Raw genomic sequence first — 22,500 nt, 5'->3', positions numbered from 1 at the left:
ATCGTACGTGTAACAAATTGATACACGTATATTATTTTTGTGTATAAGCCGATGATTAAAACCTCTCGAATAATAGTGATGTCATATTTTAGGTTCCACAAAACGATTCTATAACTCACGCGCAACGTACACCTGCAAATCCGTCCGCAGCACACTTACCTGAATTATTTCAAGTGATGGAAACAGAAAACCGCAAAACAAATGACATTTATTGCAGATGTTTCAAGGATATATTACGTTTCAAATTGTATTTTAATTGTATTCACAGTGCATTGAATCAATGTGGAATGGCCGGGCTGTTGGGGAGGCGAAGCATGTTCAGGACTATAGGCTCTTGTCAGGCGTTACAGTAGAAGGAACGAAACAATTATCGACAAACCGTTAAAAAAACGCCTCTTCATCTAGATGCGGAGCAAGGTCTGCTGAAAGGAAGTGCTCGTGAACTGGCTTGCTGTGTTTGTAATTAAAATCAGCACCAAGAGCAAATGACTTTGCACCAGTGTTTTACACACACTCCACACGTCTGCTTTCCTTGTATGTACTTCTGTTCTCTTTAATTGTATGTAGACTGAGCGCCTTTTGGCAGGCACGCAGGACACGGACTCCATTTTAAAATGTAGGGAATTCTTCCCTTAAAAAAACAAAATAATCCCAACGGTCCATCAAAATACAAAAATCCCTAGAATGTCCTGGGAATGCCTCGGCATCATGCTTATTGAACTATGTATGTCGGCATCAGCTGATATCCATTGCAGATGTTGGGCTGTATCGTGATGGATATTAAAGCCATCTATTTATTACTTGCACATTAAACATGGTGGAATTTTTGACTCCCCTGTGTCTGTGCACGCCTCTTCTTTCCTCTTATACATCTCATTTTCTTTCGCTTTTTTTCTTTTTCTCTTTCTCTCTCTCTGAATTGGATGACATTCGGGCACAACTAATGTTGTGGACCCGTTGTTTGTCGAGGTTCTGGGCTTGAAAGCTCGAAACTTCGATGATGGACAGTTCTCAGCTGATGTTCCAGATGTCCAATTAGTTATTAAGTACTCAATGAGCTGAAGGATTTCTATAGATATCTCTCCTCCCCTCGCCCATTTCACTTCCTCGTTCCTTTTACTTTTCTCAATCTTATTGTTCTCATTTTCACCCCTCCCTCATACGTGTGGAATAAATCGATTGTTACATCCGCCACCGAAGGTGGATGGAGGTTGTTTTCACCCCTGTCTATCTGTCTGTCTATTTGTCTGTGACCAGGATATTTCAAAAAGTCACAGACGGATTCAGACTATATTTGGTGGATTGGTTGGGTGTTTGACAGACGAATTGGTTCCATTTTGGTGAAGATCCAAATCTGGATCCGGACAATAGAATTGTTATGCCTCCACTGACCAAGTCGCCGGAGGCATTATGTTTTCGGGTTGTCCGTACGGCTGTCCGTCCATTCTTTCGTGATAGGTTTTCATTGCCGTGATAACTTAAGAACGGCTGAAGGGATCGAAGTCAAACTTGGTACAAATATGTATGATGATGCAAAAATGAACCGATTTGATTATGGGGTCAAGAGGTCAAAGGTCAGAGGTCCTGTTAGGTATAAATTCTGTTATCGTGCTAACTTCTGAACCAGTGATGGGATTTGAACCAAACTTGGTGTAAATATATATTTTGATGCATAGATGAAGTGATTAGATTTCAGCATCAAGAGGTCAAAGGTCAGAGGTCGTGTCAGCTAAAAACGTGATACTTGAGAACAGCTGAAGGGATTTAAATCAAACTTTGTGCAAGTATATATAATGAAGTAATAATGTGGGTAGAGGCATATCGGTCGATGTTGCGATGTCAAAGAGTGCCATTGTAATTGAAGTGATTCTTCACCATTGAGAGATTGGGCCAAAAATGATATATAGCATATCTCAAAAAGTTGTGGGTGGATTCAGACGAAACTTGGTGAACAAGTTGGGTGTGTGACAAGGACGAATTGATTAGATTTTGGTGAATATTCGGATCCGAGAATTTTTCAGTGATTCTTCACCATTGCATAATGGGGGATAATAAAAACGATATACAACACAATAACCTCAATAAAATTATAGAGGCATTCGGACGACACGGTGCATATGTTGGGTGTATGACAAAGCTGAATTGATTTGATTCCGGTGAACATTCGAATCAGGATCTGGAGATGAGAGTTTTTTTATCTTTTATTTTCAAGTGATTCTTTACCATTGAAAGATGGGGGTCACAAACGATATGTAGCATAATTTTCAGAAAGTTGTTGACGAATTATGACAAAACGAAGTGGATGAGTTGGTTAGGTTATGATAAAATAACCAATAAAATTTTAGTTCATGTCCAGATCTGACCGATCAGTGGGATGCAAAACGTAAACTGTTCAGCTTGGCAGAGGTATGCGCTCTACTGAGTGCCGTTCTAATTCTTTCTGGAATTAGATTAAAAATATAATCAAATGCAAAATATATAGTTAAAGGAGGTTGTTAAATTGAGCTCCAAACGTCATGCTCACAAAGGCTCCATGATTTATATACTCACTGAGGTTTAATGATTAATTGATAGCTGAGAAAAATGAAATAACAGGACCAAGACCTGTAAAATACAACCCGATTTGGGGTTAAAGGAGGATTTTCTTTTTACACGATCGTTACAACCACCCTGTGGCCAAATTTCTTATTTGTTTCAAGGTACTCCTCCATGGGCCTCGACTTTGTATGCAAAAAAATGTAAAAAATAACCTCCCACACCAGATAGCCATTATGGTTGAGATAACTGCATCACTTGGGAAAAGATTCATGTAATCTCACGAGAGAAAGCGACGATGCTGTGGTACTCTATAGAGATCGACAGACTGTGCATATATATATATATATATATATATATATATATATATATATATATATATATATATATATATATATATATATATATATGTATATATATATATATATATATATATATATCAGAGCTGAATATACACGGAGCATTCAATACCTTTTTATATCAAAAATGGCTCAGAGGAGATGGCTGGGTTGAAATGACTCAGAGGAGAGTGTGCATACCTCCAAGCCATCCTGTCAGAGCCCCATGGAGTATGCAGGGTATATTTATACATGTGGGATCACAGGTAACACTTTGTAAGTGAGGGTAAGAATTTGGAAGTTGTTCAAGGCACTGGCGATAGCTCGCCTACTCTTTGTGAAACATATTGTGGGATATATAACATCCACCAACTAATGCTAGCAGATGGAACACCCAGCTTAATGTCTATCTGAGCACCGCCACGCTTTGGCTTGCCTGCGAAGCGCCAGTCTGATATTTTATAGTTTGGTCATCAAACTCTGACTAGATCATTTAAAAGGCAAGTGCATCTCAGGAAAGTTGTCACTCGCCATCCTTCATATCGTCTTTATCTAATTCCCCTTGATTATGTTTGGCTGTGATATCCATGGTTCGTTAATAATGATAGGCCTTGCATTAGCAAAACAAAACAACATTATGATTCTGATTTCTGTAAAATAGTTTATTTGGGATGGAATAATCTATTGTTGCAGACCAGGGGTCAGGGGCGAAAAGACCATGAGGGGGGGAAAGCTACCTCGGGTTCCCTCAGACTCTCCGGAATCACAGGCCGCCACACACGGACAACTCCATCTTGCAACGGGTCGCTAATCAACCGTGAATGCCAAGAACTCAACCACATGACTTAGGGTCCTCCATATAATGGAAACCGGTTACCTAATGGTCACGTGATCTAATTACTGGGGGACACACCCTCAGTACGCCTTGTTCAAACCAGATCGCCTTCCCGGATCAGATGCAGCCAAGTGTAACTGCCAAGGACGTACCGGCTAGAAAACAGATCGTTGGGGGGTAATGTCCGGGCTCGGCTTGGATACGGACCATGTTGGACCAATCAAAAAGATGAAAACGAGTTGGGAACATTTCTATTCAAAGCATTTATTTACAATCAGGTGAGGAAATGAATGTGGCTCAGTGAATGGGTTTATTATTATGTACAGCAGGGATAGCAAGGAATTTGTGGGGTGTGACAAAAGGCAAGCAATTTACAAAAGCAGACACAGAGCAGACTTATCCCGTTATATCTTCCACAATCTTAACTTATGCAAAGACAGGCGCCATCTCTCACACAGACACAGACACAGACACAGACACAGACACAGACACAGACACAGACACAGACACAGACACAGACACAGACACAGACACAGACACAGACACAGACACAGACACAGACACAGACACAGACACAGACACAGACACAGACACAGACACAGACACAGACACAGACACAGACACAGACACAGACACAGACACAGACACAGACACAGACACAGACAGGCACACAGACAGACAGACACACAGACACACAGACAGACAGACACACAGACAGACACACAGACAGACACACAGACAGACACACAGACAGACACACAGACAGACACACAGACAGACACACAGACAGACACACAGACAGACACACAGACAGACACAGAGACAGACACACAGACAGACACACAGACAGACAGACAGACAGACAGACAGACAGAGACACAGACAGACACACAGACAGACACACAGACAGACACACAGACAGACACACAGACAGACACACAGACAGACACACAGACAGACACACAGACAGACAGACAGACAGACAGACACACAGACACACACACAGACAGACACACACACAGACACACAGACAGACACACACACAGACACACACAAACCTGATGAAGATTAGAATGCCAGAAGGAAGGAGAGCAGATGAGGACTAATGGCCTTCCAATACCTGGCGTGGTCGGCCGATCGCACAACCCAGTACGCTTTTGGAGACGCTCCGCTTGAGCGATCCCACCACAAGAGTTGGCATGTAATCTCCTGCTTAATCAATTTGGCTGGGCTGTCGCAAATGTGTGCTCCACTGGTCCAGAAGAACGTCTGTTGCACACAAACCCCCGAGTGTAGATGCAGTGCCAGCAGACGAGGTGCAGTGAAGAGAGAGCGGAGCAGAGAGGTGAAGGCGAGGGCGAGGCAAACAGGTGGAGAAGTGGGCGAGGCAGGCAGATGAAGAAGTGGGCGAGGCAGGCAAGTGGAGAAGTGGGCGAGGCAGAGAAGTGGGCGAAGCAGGCAGGTGGGTGGATAAGAGCAGTGGGAGAGGGTGCACGGCTTCGCGATCCACCTTTTATAAGCCCCGGGCGAAGGATGGGGTGCCGTGCCGAATTGACGTGCCGTCACACGAATCATGCTCCCCTATTGGGTCCTGGCCCCACCCTGCCAGGCTCCTGGGGCCGGAAATGGTCTCATTCGCACTTCCGGCACGACACGGCCCGGAGCCTTGCACCGAACTCCCGGGCCGTGTTTCTGGCGACTGGACGAGGGTCGTGTCGGTCCCGCATGCCCATTCGGAGCATCCCCGTTGAGATGTGGTTGGTGCTGTTGAAGTGCTTGGCCCGTCCCCGCACCACGCGGTCAGAGCGACCTGGGCCTTGCAGCACGCCTCTGCTTGCTGGCGAACTGTATCGATGCGGAGGTGTGAGGAGGCGCGGGATGACCTTTCCCGTGTGTGCGAGATGTTGGTGGTCGAGTTGGTGAGCGAAGGTTGAGCAATGTGAGACGCCGTCGTAAATTGGCATGCAGATTTGAATGAAAGGGCGCGCATGGCACTTCTGTACAGTGCTGGTGGTGAGTCTCTCACAGCGTTACGTGAGTGTCTGTTATTCACATTGTGTATGGGTGCTTGCTTGCTTGCTTGGTTGGATTTGTATAATGGATAAAAGGAAAGGGTTGAAATTGAAATCGGAATTTAAAAGAAGATAGAGATATAATTATTCGACCAACGCAATGCACTTCGTCCCGTTAACCCATTAGACATGAGGGGAAGGTCTGACTGCAGGAAGACTAATGAAATAACTGCCTGGGGATCGCTGTGTGTGGGTGCCATTTCCTTTGAGGCATGCGGTTTTACAGAACCTTAATACTATATATAATGAAAAAAGTTCATGTATCTATGTCCAGCCACGAACAGCACTTTTTATAGTGTTTATCCTTGTTGGTTGTGTTCCTGTTAGAGCATAATAAAATAAATTGCATACGTGTTGGGAATACCCAAGGTCAGGACATGGGCACAACCCCCCTGCAAGGGAGAGGGGGAGACGACTTACAATTTTCGCCTGTACACGTGCCGCAATGCAATTGGTTTACTGACCTCTGCTGCAGACAGGAGGGATTATTGGCCATGGCACAAAATATATTTGCCCCACCAATCCCACTACCCCTAACCCGTCCCTACCCCCAAGCTACTTCCGAAGGGAGCGGGCGTTTCTGGTGAAGTTGATTAAGCAAACCTTCGAAAGCCAAAGATGTATGCTCTTACCTCATTGTTGCATATACAGTGGAGGTTAGTTATTTTTTCCACTGCTTCGCAGGATTTTGGACTGGGCTGCCTTTCCCCAAGTTACCATAAGAGCATTTACAGTCGAGCACAACATTTGAACTTCTTCTTCTTCTTGCGTATGGCAGCTTAGCTGCCGGGGTAGCTATCATTTATTGGAAGCGCGACTGTGTCGCTGATGCAGTGCTCCTCTACCAGTACACATTGGTACTCATTTCGCTGACCTTGGAAGGATGACAGACTGAGTCAACCCCCTGGTGTATTAATTCAACGGCCAAGGGGCTTGAATTCAGGACCCTAGGATCCCAAGCCGCCACCCTAACCACTGAGCCAACACCAGGCAAGAACATATGGACTGACATCGTACATCAAGACCAGGCAGGGTATCAGATTACCCTCTCTCTGAAGCTTCTTAATGAACCAGTTGGGTTTTTGGTGTTCATCCCATGATGATATGGTAATTCTGACACTCGTGTAAGTTTCAGAAGTGGAAACTCTTTAATTATTTGCTATTATAATCACCAGAAACATATAAATACTTTGATAGTTTGGGCAAAAGTTTCGCAGGTGCAGTGAAACATAAATAAATGTAAAATTTTGGGAGTGGGAAAGAACAATGAAATAACAGAGTACATGATGCAAGGGGCAATCTTGTAGTGGGTGTTGCACAAGAGAAGGATCTGTTTACTGGTAATATATCTGGGGGGGGGGGGGGTTAAGTCGACAGCACTGTGCCTGGTGGCAAGGGTAAAGATAAAAGGGTTTTAGGTTGCATTCGATGGGGAATAAATGATAAATCTAAGGAGGTCGTGTTAATGCTGCACAGGAATTTAGTGAGGACTCGCCTCGAGCATTTTGTGCAGTTTTGGTCACCACATCTGAGGAAGGACGTAGCTTCCATACCGAGAGGGTTCAGCATAGGGCAACTAAATTGATTCTGGGACTAGTTACACGAAGCTATGAAGAGCGGCTGAAGGATACAGGGCTATGTACATGAGAAAGGAGGCGGTTATGAGGAGATATGATTGAGATACTTCGGATAATGAATGAAGGGAAGAAACAAAATAAGTGCAGAAGAGTTTTTCAGCAGAATAGACAGTGATAGGACCAGGGGCCATAACCTGAGAGTAAAGGAAAGGAGAGAACAATAGTAAGGCAGGACTCTGAATGAAAGAGAGTAGTTAATGCATGGAATGGTCTCCCTAGAAAGGTCATGGCAACAGAAAGACTACGTTGGTTTAAATTGGAATTAGTCTGGTACCTCGAAGCATTGGACATAAAGAGGTGGAGGGATAATGGCAGGACTTGGCGGTAGTTTGCGTGTGGATGGTTGATGGTGTACATGTGTAATGATCGGAGGGTGAGTGTGTGTGGTCGGTCTTTGTGCATTCCTCACTCTATATCCGCCCTTAGCCCCCACCCCCCTCCTCCATCTTAACATCCATCCGTCCATTGGAGGGATGGTATACTTTGTGATGCAACACTCTCCCTGCGAAGCATCAATCCGACAGTACAGTATATAGTTTGGTTGAGAATCAAATGTGTACCACATATCTCAAAGGTGAATGTGCTACCTCTGTACCACCCTTCAGATCATTACCCTTCATCATACAATTTACTTGACACCTGTTCATGAGAATATCTCATCTTTTCCTTTAAAAACAGCAATAATTCGAGTTTTGAGATCTTTTAACCTGTATACTTTGAGAAAGTTACGATAACTTTAATCTGAAGGCACACTTTATATTATGTTCAGAGATAACATACAGGGAATGGGAGAACAGACCAAGTGATCATGAATTAAACCCAACATACAACTCTACACAGGCATTAGAAGATTAACTCATTCAGGAACCTTTCTTTACGATCTATATTATCATCCGTACACGTTCCTTAAACGTCCCATATATCATGAATCGAATTCAAAAAACGCAGAAGTTTGAAAAGTACGAGATGAATGACATTTCCTCAATCTGTTACAGGTTGGACAAAGGAGTGCAACAGCTTGGTGATGTTGTTTGAGCCCCAGAAGACTGAAATGGAGAAAGTCAGTTCGGCACGCGGCACTGGCCGGTCAAGAGGAGAAGTCGATAAATCGATAGAGACACAAGAACAGCCGTCCCTGACATTACTAGCGGTGGCAAGACAGAAGCAAAAGGGCAGGATGCCGATGTAATCATCATCAAATATATCGTTTTGTGCAGGGATGCAATGGATGTAAGTACACAGGATGTGATGATGTAGTCAAATTGCTTGAACTGAACTGGTGTTGATAATGTTCGAGGAATTGATCAATTGCAACATCTTTTACAAAGTTAAATACGTACTGTATTTGTATCCACTTCTGCTGTGCTGGCATTGCAAAACTCTAAAGGTGACAATTGAAGCTGAGCGTATCTTGGAGTACGCTTGTACTCCGTATGGAAGGCTGGCACGAGGAAAATATGGCTGCCCATCAAATTTGTCAAAAATGATATGTTGAAAATATATACATATGGCTGCATTCAAAATGATATTGTGATTAAAAAAAAAACCTTTAAAATATAATATAATATGGAATGAGTGGGTGTCAATAACCTCGCCTTCCACCCCAAATCATGTCGGAATGGTCCTGTGCCAGTGAAACACGATTATAGTTGTTAGTCTTTTTCCTGTGCAGTTTCCAACCAATGTTCGATATTTTTTAACAGATCGTGGGTGAGTTTCCTGATCAGACAGGAAAAGAAATTATGTTCTTGGCTCTGTCGCTCTTTAAAAGGGGATTTTTTTATTGACTCGACCACAAAAGACAACAAATGGTACATCAAATGGGCTACATTTACTTAGAGACATGCATCACCATTGGAAGCTCGCTGTTGCACTCCCCTCCATGCCCAACCACCAAAACTTTTCTCATCAGATTATGTTGACTGATGCTGAGGTTGACTGATATTCTCATGTCACATGGATCCCGAGAGGGCCGTTGAAGTACACTTATAAACGAAGGGGTAATCAGTTTTCAATATTCCACTTCATTTCTTTAACAGTTTGATCGAACGCTTTCACGGAGTAGCTTGTATATAAATGACAAGCAGAAAAAAATATCAGGAGACATCGGTGTGTTTTATGTTGAATTCCAAGGATATTAGTAGAAAATGGGCAAATACATATAGTGCAGTTTATGGGATTTGAACCGAGGTTACAAGCATCATGAGCCAGCTGTTCAACACAGCATCGCTAGAAAGGGCCAACTGATGGTAGGAATACAACAGAGTACTGTGGGTTTCATGAAAACTAGTGTGGATCTTTGTTGAGGGACAAGTTAAACAATATATTTCATCAATTGAAGATGAAGCCTGGTGTTGGCTTAAGGGTTAAGGTGGCTGGCTTAAGGTCTTAGGGCTGTTGGTTTGAGCCCCCGTTGTGCCGTTAAATAACACCCGTTGGGTTGACTCAGCCAGTCATCCTTCCAAGGTTGGCAAGATGAGTACCAACTAACTGGAAACAGGGAGCACTGCATTAGTGGCACAGCTGCGCTCCCAACAATGATGCAACCAGCAGCCATGGACTGCATACAAAATAATAGATCGATTGAAGATGGATGATGGTATGTTAACTACTGTGGGAAGCAAAGTGTGACTGATGTTTTGACCTTTTGCTCTTCTTTTATTCTGATGAAGGGCTAATGCTTGAAACATTAGCCGGACTTTGCTTCCCCCACTCCAATGAACATGTTTTCCTTTTCTTTTAGTTTTACAGGTTTTTCTTTATACATTGTTGAGACTCGTGGAGGAGTGAGAACATAGAATGGATCAGGACATGACAGAATAAAAGGAACAGTAAAAAGAGAAAGAGAGAGAGAGTTGTGGGGAGGACCAACAGCAGGGTTGAGGGGCCAAATCACCAATCTACTACAAAAAGGTACACTTGAACATGGTTAAACCCACGTCCAAATCGCTCAAACCCAGAAACAAAAAGATGCATCCCATGGGTTGGCATTCTAAGGCCCAATTAGGAGCTGTTGTTTCATGCAGACAGATATCACCCGACTTGCCTTCACTCAAACACAGTTGGTGACCTTGGGAGAAGTGATGTAACTTCCCAGTGCACTCTGGCTGCCGGAGACACCATCTTGTCACATCGCTTTTCGATTTGTAGCCAGCGGGACAACTAACGAGGAATATCCCCCACGAGATGCCAACCCACAGGGTATATCTGTGTGAGAAATGCAGAGTATCAAACGAGAAAGCAGCATGTGCCATTTAAAAAAAAGTCTTATTATTCGGCCAATGTTGGAATCGAACCACCGACCTACCAGGCTCAGAGCAATTGCTCAAACCAAATTCTCAGCTTTCAGTTGAGAAAATCCATTGCTTAATCATGGGAATGTCCTTCAATAATCAAATCTATCCACACCCACTCCCCTTCCAAACTTTTTTTCCAAAATACTCAAAGTGAAATGGTTTCTGCAAAAAAAAAATCTTGCAATTCTTAAAATTCGCTGGTTAATGCTTTCATGAACTGCTGGAATCTTTTTATTTCCTGAGGGTCCATTTTCATTTAGAACTAGAATGGCACTCGGTAGAGTGCATACCTCCGCCAGGTTGAACAGTTTATGTTTTGTATCTCACAAAAAGGCCGGATCTGCATCCAAACATGAACTAAAATATAATCAACTTGTTCGTGTCACAAACCAAACTACTTCAAAAAGTTTTGTCATAATCCGTTGACAATATTTTGAAACGTCGTGCTGTACGGTATATCGTTTTTAGCGCTATCTCTCAATGGTGAAGAATCACTTTAACAATTCTCATATCCACATCCGTATCTGGATCTTCATAAAATTCGAATCAATTCGTCTTTGCCACACACCCAACCCGTCCACCAAGTTTCGTCCAAATCCGTCCATCGTCTTCAAATGAAAAGGGCACCATGGGATCTTTAATGCACACCAACTAATGCCGACAGAGAAATGCCCGGTTTAACATCCATCCGAGGGACGGGGCACACACATTGATGCATCTCTCCGCATAATGATGACTGTTTATAACTGGATCGAGACACAAAAGTGAGTGGTTCAAAAAAAAAAACAAAGAAAAAGAGTAACCTTTCACCCTGAAGGAAAAGGAACATTTATGTGTACAATTTGTTAACTTGGAAAACGTTTGCACCCAGGAGGGGAATTAAAATTTGTAATTGTTAACACCAAGATAAACAGCAGCTCTCAACGGCTCCACATTTGTAAGAAAACGGTATAAGCTGCCACCTGAGAGACGAATCAACTAAAATACATTACAAGTTATTGTCGCTTCCTGGTTGACTCTCACAGAAGTAGTACACCTCATATTGAAGCCGCACAGTCGGCATGAAGCCTATCGAGTGATGTGAACACGCAGGCAGTCTTTGTTCGTAAATTACGGTTCGCTACGAGTTGCAATCAATCTCTTAGGAAACTTCTCTGGATCAACAGAAGTGCAATCAAACTGGAGCAGTCCATGTCGACTTTGAGAAGCGATATAACATATACTTTAAAACATATCACAGGATGAAGTTTCGACGAGATTTTTTTTTTTTTTTGAAAGATAAACCGAGAGGCAGCCTCAAAAGGCTGTGCTGCACTGTATCTGACAAGGTCAAAGCTGTGCGAGGATATTCTGATAAAATACGACTGCTTCGACAATGTATTGGCCTCATGTATATGGTAAAGTAACGTCTGTGAACGTCTTATTTCTGTGAACGTCTGCGTGTAATTTGACGTATCTCCTCCAAAACTGCCAGACGGATTGTCACCACTTTCGGCATGCGGGTGCTCTGTGGTCTAATGAACAGCATGGGCTATGAGAGATCGCGCCAGATGGAGAGGTTTGGGATTTTTTGGCGATTTTCTAAGTTTTACGTTCGTTTGCATGGCGACGTGTGAAGTCACCGCTGAGAGGCATAATTCCCTCATGACATCATCAGTCATCCGCTGACGTCATTACGTCTGTCGTCGACAGACCGTCACCGCCGAGAGGCGTAATGCCACTCGTATAAAACAGTGTCTGCAATGTAAAACCCTCTTTTGCACATGCTGACTACCTCAGAAGATGAATTTGACACAAAAAATGTAACAAGAAACATTGTATATAAAGTAAAGATTTATTTTAAAAAATATATATATTTCTGTTAACGTCTGTGCGTAATTTAACGTTTCTCAACCGCCATCATTACCTGTGTTGTGTCTTGCGTGTGTGATCTTCAAATTAAAGTGTCCAGCGGTGTTCGATCGTCGGATGTGCGCCAAAAAGTGGATGTGCGCCAAAAAGTGTCGTTCATTGAAATTTGCATTCTGATTCTCGGTCACCCTCCACTGCTCCTGTTCAGTCTTGGGCTAGGCCTATATCATGTTAAACTTGCCCCATCAGACGCCAACCTTCCAGTCAAACTGCAGAGGATGCAATTTCCAGTCAGACTCACAAACTCGATGACCATAAACAAATCCCAAGGCCAAACATTTCACAAACTCAGAATATACCTCCCAGCCCCTGTGTTCTCCCATGACCAACTTTATGTTGCATTTTTACGTGCAAGAGGTTACTCCGATATATCTATCAAAATGGACAATAATTCCTCACAATGACTATTCAGCAACAAGACACTCACCCAAAATGTCATCTACAGGGAGGTCCTTTAGAAAACTAAGGACAGGTAACCATAGTGCATCGCATCCCAAATGACACCCGCCCCAGCTTCCCATAACATCAACTATTATGCCTCATCCACCTTTTGCCACCCATTCAACTCCATGCGGAGCACGGGTATATGCTAGTACATATATATCACTTGTGCAAAAGCAAAGTAGCAAAAATCCACGGGAGGGTGATCTAACTGGGGAGACTGTGGAGGAACCCACACAATACACACCTCTGATGCAAAGGGCAAAAACTGGATGGTGCAAACGGCTAGACAAGGAGAACAACAAACAACACTCAATCCCAAACACCGCATCCACGTGTGCACAACACCCAACGAGAACCCCAACACTCGCACAACCAACACCTCATCATGCCCAACCCGGACACGAAACCAGCCGTGTTTGTGCCCCAGAAACTCAAAAACAACAACAAGCACGCACACGTGCTCACACACACATACAACACCAGATCAGGTGCAAGTTAAAATCAAAAAGAGCAGAGCACCCCATCAATGATGTAATTTGATGTTTATTTTGCTTTTGCAATTTTTTTTTTAAAGCACTCCTCCATTTGACCTCAAGCAAATAGTCAGGTTCCTTGTGTAATTTCGCTGGAATTTTTTGGAGAGTAGCAAACCTATAGATTTTTGAGAAGTTTAAAATCTATTTAAATAAAAAAATGATGTTTCACATTTTTGTGAAAAAACTTTCCAAAAAAAAAACTTTTGGAAAGGTCGTTTTGGGGTGAAAAACGCTTTTTTGAATTCCTGTGTTAACGCTTTTCCTGTGTTACAACAATGTCACAGATTGAAAGAGCTTGCTGTTGGGAAAGATCACCCGACTGTCATTTCCTGTGACTTGGCCCTCTATGAGAAGGTAATTCAGCTACTGGATGCTCGGCCTGACTTAAAAGGCAATAATCGTTCCCAGATTGGGAGAGCTACATGTCGTCATGGCTGCACTGAGAGGTCTGGGTGCATCCATAGAGAACTCTGGCATAGACGATGCTTGGATGGAAGCCGATGTGTATGGATCTGCAACCACAAGACAGATTCTGAAATGCACCCATTACAAACGCTCACTTCAAGCTCACATGTACTCGTATGTGGCACTCTCTGAAATGGCAACAGAAGAATTCTTCAAGGACAATCCGCATCTCAAGGAAGTCTGCGTTGTTGCAACGGATACAGTTCAAACTGCTTGTGGAGAACATGACAAAGCACTGAAAGCTGAGTCAGTGCAGCAAGCCAGCAACTGTCTGCTCCAAGTCATCATCAATGAGAACTTGTTTGAGAGACTTCAGGAATGGGAGGCCAGCCACCCAAAGAATGCCATGTTCATGGCCATGATGAACTATCTCCACAGAGTAGAGGCAATTCTGCATTTTGTTGCAGCATCTCGGAATGCCGACTTAAACCTTCATCCTCAAGCCGGTGAAGAACTCAGCAAGATATTTTTGCCATGGACAGAATCAAGTACAAGCGGCTCTGGCCAAGGTACATATCCGACATGTATGCGCTTAAGACCAGCCATCCAGAGACCTGGAGGGAGCTCGAAGCAGGCAATATTTCGGTCGCCAAGAATGCTATCCCATTTGTATCGATCGGAGCAGACCACGCTGTTGAACATCTGAACAGGTTGCTGAAGGTTCACTCTGGTCTGATTGGCATATCAAATAATGCAAATGCCAGACAGCGATTCTTCTTGGCTGCACCTGAACTGTCACACCTGTCTTGCGAGTTTAAGGGACAGTTTGGTCTGAAGGAAAGTGAGATCACTGAGCACCATGGCCTGTCTCCAAGTGTCGTCAAGCGTGAACACAATGCAATTGACCAAATCAAGGCTGCCATACTTAGTCATGAAAATCCATTTGAAGTTGAGGGTAACCAGCTCTTCAATGTGGTCACCCACGCTTATGTGCCAGAAGAATTTGTACCACAGATACTGAACATTGATGAAACGGGACAGAATCTCTATGAAGATTTTGTTGCGAAACGGATCAATGGTGATGTCAGCCGATGGGCGCCAGTGAAGAAGGAGAAGAACAGAATGTACATGTCTGGCAATACAACATTAGCAATCAAGATCAGGGACAAGACAGTAGATCTAAAAGAAACCAAGGATTTGTATGGTAGACTGATGGTACTCTCCAGATCCAGCAGGGACGTCGACCAGCAGGATGCAATTGGCAACTTTGAATTCACTGTGACACCGAGGGCCCTGTTTGCACCAAACGGTAGCTTACTGTCATGCACCGACAAGTCGAAGCTAATCCACAACTTGGAGAAGTTTGCCAACAAGGAACCGTCTTTACCAGAAGATGAGCTTGATGCCACACATATGGAACCAGCACCCGCTGATGCTGTACTTGATGGCAGTACTAGCACAAAGGTCGCAGTCGTGGATGGAATGGTAGTTGTCCAGAAAATGACCAAGAAACCAGCAATGGTCGTGACGGTGAAGGACCTCAGTGAATGTTTCAATGGTAGGGTGATGAGTCTGACCAGAGGCTTCGACCATGTAATTCTTGTTTTTGATACATCCAAGCAAGATTCCCTCAAGAGCACAACCACAGACAAACGACGTCAAAGACGCCCAATATCAGGTCAAGGATGATACCAGTATCAAACACATCATGATGAGTCGATTTCTGTCCCATGATCAAACCAAGACTGATCTGATGGAGTACTTGGCAGAGAAAACTCGAGAATACAACTGCGATTCAACAAAGGTGGTAGTCGTTTCGGCATCTGGGTGGACGTTGAGCAACAGGGGTCTCCAATTTGAGGCGAATAACCATGAGGAGGCCGATACGTTGATGATCCAGCAAGCAATAGCTGCATCACAGCAACACACGGGAGATATTGAGCTGACAATATTCTCACCTGATACGGATGTTCTGGTTCTTGCCATAGCAAACTATCATCTCCTGCCAAGACACACATCTATCTCAACGGCATCTAGCATTGTCAAAATCGAGGCCATCTGGAAGGCCCTAGGTGAGGAGAGAGCCCAGGCATTGCCAGCCTTCCACGCATTCACAGGTGCCGATAATACTGGGCGGTTCGCTCGACATGGCAAGGCAAAGGGGTTCCAGTGCTACTTGAAGGCCGATGACGACATGGTAGATGCCTTTGCTATGCTCTGTAAGGATGCTGAACTGTCAGAGGACCCATACACAACTTTAGCAAGATTTGTCTGTTCAGGTTATTGTCCAAGTGGTGTCAATATTTCCAGCATCCCTGAACTTCGGTGGCATCTCTTCTGCAAGAACATGGCTGAGAATGACAAGTTACCACCAACTGTCGGTGCTCTGAGGCAGCATATCATGCGGGTACATATCCAGGCATACGTTTGGGGTCAAGCAGCAATTTCTCAGCAAACATTTCTTGATCCATTAAAGAATGGCTTCCACAAGGACACGAGTGGTCAACTCAAACCGACAACAACAGACATTCTCCCTGCACCAAAGGCAATTATCGAGATGATAAGGTGCCAGTGCAAGACAGAATGTTCATCACAGAGATGTTCCTGCAGGGCCAAGAACTTAACATGCACTAATCTTTGCATGTGCAGCACTTCGTGTGAGAATGACGAGAACCCAAACATTGAATGGCATGACCACGAGAGTGATGATGACGATGGCAATGATGAGTGACATTAGAGACAGTGATGCCAATTGGCTACAAACTCATATTTGACATTAAGTACATTTCACTGATCACCATATTCATGCGTTACTTGTTTCAAGATTTGAAAGCAATACATTAAATAAACAGTAATTTGACAAAATGATAGCCATTTCCATGGCAACCATTGCTCAAAATACAGATTATATGTATTCTATATTAAGAACTGTCCTCAAGTTAACAATTATGCATCATCAGTTACTTGCTTGCGATAAATTTTGAATTTTCAGAGCTGACATTAAAAAAAAACGGGTTTTTACCCCAAGACGACGTATTTGACCACATTATATGCATTGAAAAAAATGTGAAACATGGATTTTCTGTTTTGGTATTGTTTAAGCTTTTCAAAAATGTTGGGATTAGCCACTCTCCAAAAAATTCCGACGAACGTCAAATTATGGACACAAGGAACCTAACTAAAAAGCATGTGACTGGAAATGAGCGGTCTTATCGAAATAACAACCAGACACGTGCCGAGGCTCGGGGTTTGTTGTGCCTGAGACCGGGTCTGCTCTCGCTTTTTTGCTCAAATTAGCAGAGCCGATCTAGTTTTTTTTTTACTTTTGGTTGGAAGCACGTTCTTCTTCTTTAAAAATGTGTAATCCCAACTGCCCCAATCTTCTAATATATATATATATATATATATATATATATATATATATATATATATATATATATATATATATATATATATATATATATATATATATATATATATATATATAGATATATATATATTTATTTACGAGTAAAGGTGCCCGTCTTCGACGGGTGTCACTGGCAACATATGGTAAAAGACAGATAGCATGAATGTATTTTAAACAATATATTATATCATTTTTATCCATTGATAATTATCATTCAGGTTTTCCCCTTCGACTGTCCCGCAGTAGCTCCACTTCGATGACATTACCACGTAGTTTAATGACGACACAACGTGTACCATTCGTGAGTTCTGGAGGATCCATAGAGCGCATTAAAATTACAGGGCACCCTACTTTAAAGTGATCCAAAAGGCCGGATCAGTTTCGTGTACATATTCATATGTTGTAGCTTTTTGCTGATTCTGAAACTGTTAACAGCATGTCGATCGGATGGTTCTGTGATTTTCTACAGTAGTAAACAGAAATACGACTTAAGCCTGTACGCCACCATGCGGAGACCTGAGGACCTAATATTTCACAACAAACTAAAAACTCACAAAAATTGAAGATATTTTAAATAAACAATTTATTATAATATCAATTAAATATCATTTTTATCCATCGATAATATGAATTGTTCTGTGCAGCTATTGTTGTTCTCCTGGGATCTGCGCATCCATCGACGATCTATGTTCTAATGAAGTTCAGTAGGAATACTAAAAACAGCACCGTGCGGGAGTGTAGATAATCTCTCCAAAGCTCTCGGAAAGCCTTAAAATGCATCACGATCGGTTTGATTGTGAACAGATATACGGACGGACGGACATTGAGACCGTTTTTATTAGCTCATCATGAAGGTACCGCTTGATATTACGCATTGAAATAGAGATATGAATACTCAAGTGAGTTTATTATAAGTCTATGATTGATAGCTTATTGACAGCTCAATAACATGAGCAATTTACTATGGCGTTTCGTGATTAATAACATACTCTTCAAAAGGTTTTACGAACTCATCTTAGTGGTCCTTTAAAAAATGGGAAACATTTTTATTTTTTTTTGTGCAATAATTCCTCCCATTTTGCAAATGGAGAACATGAACTGTTTAACTCCCATAATCATCAAAATGAATTTTGAGGGGTCTCTTAAGGAAGACAATAATGTCATTACTATGTATGTCAAAGCTTGTTTCATTTCATGCAGTCACAAAAATCTGGTGGTGGAACAAAAAAAGGGGCATGCCGAAATATTAATATAGATGTACATACATATATATATATATATATATATATATGTACATACATATATATATATATATATATATATATATATATATATATATATATATATATATATATATATATATATATATATATATATATATATATACACATATATTATAGTGTTTCAGAAAAGGTGAATTATTTTATCAGCCTGATTGTCATTTCAATGGTATACCCTTCTCTCTTGCAGGTTATGGTCATGGTGGTATGCCATTTGTCACAAGTAGTTGGTAGGACCCTACGTCAACTAGAATCTCACTCAACTATCGTCTCAAAACCAACTCATATTTGCATGATTCATGCAGGACGGTGCCCCACCGCACACTGCAGGTGAAACCATCGATTTGCTCCACCACCTGATTGGAAATCGTGTCATCAGCCTGGGCACAGTGCATGAGTGAGCACTCCACAGCCCGGATTTGAATCCATTGGATTTTTATTTTTATTTTGGGGTGCTGCCAAAGGTCAAGTTTACGCCAACAAACCTCAAACCCTCGCTGTGGAGGTGGAGGAATACTGTCACGCTGTTACTCCAGCCACTTGCAGACAAGTTGTGGAGAATTTTGGAGTCGGGATCAAAGCCTGCTTGAACAGAGGTGGAGCACATATTGAATTGAAAATGTCAATTACAACAAGCAGTATAACAAGTGATTTGAGAATGTCATGGTGTATGCTTTCCAGCAATGTATCACTGAACTTGCTACCTTTTGTAATTTTTCTACAATAAAATGCTCAAATAGTCCACTTTTTTTTTTGAAGCACCCTATCTATCGATACTATAAATCAGGAGCATCTGTCTGTCTGCCCATCTGACCCTGAACTACTCCGTCAGTTTTTGGGATAGTCCCGTCCAGCCTTCTGTGGAACGTTTTGGGGTCCCAGCGGATGTCCAAAGGTGGGTGTGAGGTTTCATAAATACCTCAATACAATTATGATTTTGAGTTTCAATCCGCAAGGAGCTACTGCCGATCGAGCAGTATACCCAATCACGTGTTCGGCAAAAACATTCACTGGTTTGATAATATCTCAATATAATTGTGATTTTGAGTTTCCACCTGAACGACCCTGCTTTTATCCATTCCAAGGTGGGTGAGAGGTTTCATATATTTGTCGATACAATTATGATTTTAATTTTCGATCTGGACGAAGGGTTTTGCATCCTCCCTTTCTCGCTGGCAGTTTCCTCTGTATTGGGTAGATTGTACATGTTGCTGCATTTGAGCCTGAGGAGTAACTACTGAAATTTGTCTGTCTGGGTTCTTCCCGACATCTTTGTTGTTTGGTCCTTTAACATCTTTTCTAAAAGTTTTTTTTTTCCACAATTATCTTCATTCATTCTAATTCTTGTTTTTTCTTCTCTTTCATTTATTTTACTCTCAATTCCAATCTTTCGTGATTTATCTCTCGAAGGAGAAGTGAATTCTTGCAGAATTTTTTTTTTTCTGTAAGGCTCACTTGGCTGCGCCTGGATTGGTTTGAGGGTTGTGGAGTGGTGCCTGAAACCCGAATCCTATCCAGGTTCCTCCTGATGACTCAGCTTTGCTCTTTACTTCATTGGGTTCCTTCTTGATCATCCGTTTGATTGGGTATGATGTGAGAATGGCATCTATATTTGCTTACCTCATTAGTGGTTGTATTTTGTTATATTAATGGTATAGTGTTGATTTGTGGTTGGAATGATGCTGATTGCAATGGAAATGGAGAGATTGAGTTTGAAGCAGAATGAGGAAATTATGTGCGGGGTTCCACCCGTGACATTTGCGGATTTGGCATTGCTTATTCGCCGTTTCCGCATCTGTTTGCTTTTCAGCGCTCGAAGGTGCAACACGTACCACAAGAGCTTGAAATGCTGAGAAAAAAGAAAATTAAAGAAAAATTGTCTTATCGAGAGGAAGCTCTGACGCTCAAAATAAACAAAGGCAAAGACAGGATGGTGCCGATGGGACACAAGAACAGGCAAGAAACCCTGAAACTCACAGAAGGCCAAAGCTCATATGCTTCACAGAGGAAGAACAGGTAAGAGACACTGAGGCTCGCAGAGAGGGCAGAAACAGAAGATGCACAAATCTAAGGTGTGCTTTTAATAATTCTCGTGAAGAGTTTGTCTGCAGAGCCAGTGTGGGAAGCATGACTGATGAGTGTGAATACTGTGGTACTCTTAAGTTCCCTGCTGAAACATCTACTCAATGTTGCACTAAAGGACAATACATCGTGCCTGATTTCCCACCGCACTTCATTTTTGCAAGCAGTGCTTGATGAGTCATCTTCCATGTCAACCCATTTCCTGGATAACATCAGGAAATACAATTCCTGTTTCCAAATGACAAGTCTTGGCTGTCAAGAGTGTCATTTCCTGGATGAAACCCTCAATACCGCATTCAAGGACAAATATGCCATCGGGTAGGTTCCCCTCCTGGTTGAAAACACAAATTTCTACAAATCTACTTCATTGACAGCCACGAGGAGGAAGTCACCACAAGGGTGGGCATTGTAAATGGACTGCAGCTGACCATTGTGGACATACTGAAACGGATGCTGGACAAGCCCAACAGTCATGTCAAAAACCTTAGGACAGCCATGGATTTTCTTGAACAGATTGGCACACAAGACCTAACTATTGTCATCAACGAAGACAGAAAGCCCAAAAACCAGCACACGACGTTTCAGTGGTCGGTGCTGCGATGAGATCGCCATTCTCATGCTAAATGAACCATTTAACAGAGACATTGTTCCGAGACAACGGGATGGTAGACTGAAGCATATCAATGAGCTCCACTGGTCATATGACCCCTTACAGTACCCTTTACTGTTTCTGTTTGGCAGTGACAGCTGCAGTTTGTATCTGAAGAGAACAAGACATCGGAAAATCATGCAAAGGCAATTTTACTGTGACCACCGAATTGCCCAGGCCAGGCAACTACTGAAAGCCCAAAGGCTGTTTCGACAGTTCATGGTAAATGCCTACTTGAAGATGGAGACCGATTGGCTGCAATATCTAAGGAGGGAGCATATGACCTTGAGAGCTAACTCGTACCAAGAACTGAGAGACTCACTGCTGGCTGCAGATGGTGATCCCACACAAGTGGGCCAACGTGTTGTCCTGCCAGCTGTATTAACTGGAGGACCAAGGTACATGCACGAGCAGATCATGGACGCAATGACCACCAATCGCTCATGGGAGGAAATAAAATGCAATGTCATCGGCTCACAATTCCCCCACAACAGGCCTGAGCTCATTGCAAGAGTCTTTCACTTGAAGTTGAACAAACTGATGCATTTCCTGAAAGCCAATGTCTTTGGTAAAGTCCAAGCATTACTCTACTCAGTTGAATTCCAGAAATGTGGACTTCCTCATGCCCACACCCCACTGTGGCTTTGCAAGGACAGCAAGATTAAGCCAGACCAAATTGATGACATCGTCTCAGCTGAAATACCTGACCCGGAGAAAGATCCAGAACTGCACCACATCATTTTGGCAAATATGGTGTTCGGTCCCTGTGGTGTCTTCAACAAAAATTGTGTTTGCATGAGGGATGGCAAATGCAGCAAGCACTTCCCCAGAGAACTTCTAAAGTTCACTGAACAAGATAACGATGGATATCCGAAGTATCGGAGATGAGCAGCCGATGGAGATGGAGGAGATGGAGGAAACGCTGCCAACATCAAAATGAGGAGGAATGGAAAGATTGTGGACCAAAAATTGACATCCGACGAATAGTACTATATAACCCCTCCCTGCTCTGACAATTAAACTGTCACATCAATGTCAAAAATTGCATGAGCATCAAGGCCATCAAGGCCA

At 42.7% G+C, this 22,500-nt stretch overlaps 1 protein-coding gene across 3 annotated transcripts in view; it reads left to right on the top strand.

Annotated features, from left to right (window-relative positions):
• Nucleotides 1-22,500, top strand: part of LOC147027681 (uncharacterized) — a 76,789-nt gene that overhangs the window by 53,286 nt on the left and 1,003 nt on the right. For all 3 annotated transcript variants that reach the window (XM_085877223.1, XM_085877224.1, XM_085877225.1), the window contains 2 exons: nt 8,413-8,647; nt 18,889-22,500. The exon at nt 18,889-22,500 is cut by the window's right edge and continues 1,003 nt beyond it. In XM_085877223.1, the coding sequence (XP_085733349.1) occupies nt 21,397-22,317 (921 nt within the window). In that variant the 5' untranslated portion in view covers nt 8,413-8,647; nt 18,889-21,396 and the 3' untranslated portion in view covers nt 22,318-22,500. The remainder of the gene's footprint in view (nt 1-8,412; nt 8,648-18,888) is intronic.

The sequence above is a fragment of the Eptatretus burgeri genome, chromosome 4, assembly GCF_056783735.1.
Source record: "Eptatretus burgeri isolate ZD-2024b chromosome 4, Ebu_testis_v1, whole genome shotgun sequence".
NCBI lineage: Eukaryota > Metazoa > Chordata > Myxini > Myxiniformes > Myxinidae > Eptatretus > Eptatretus burgeri.
This window is presented reverse-complemented; position numbering and strand designations above follow the sequence as displayed.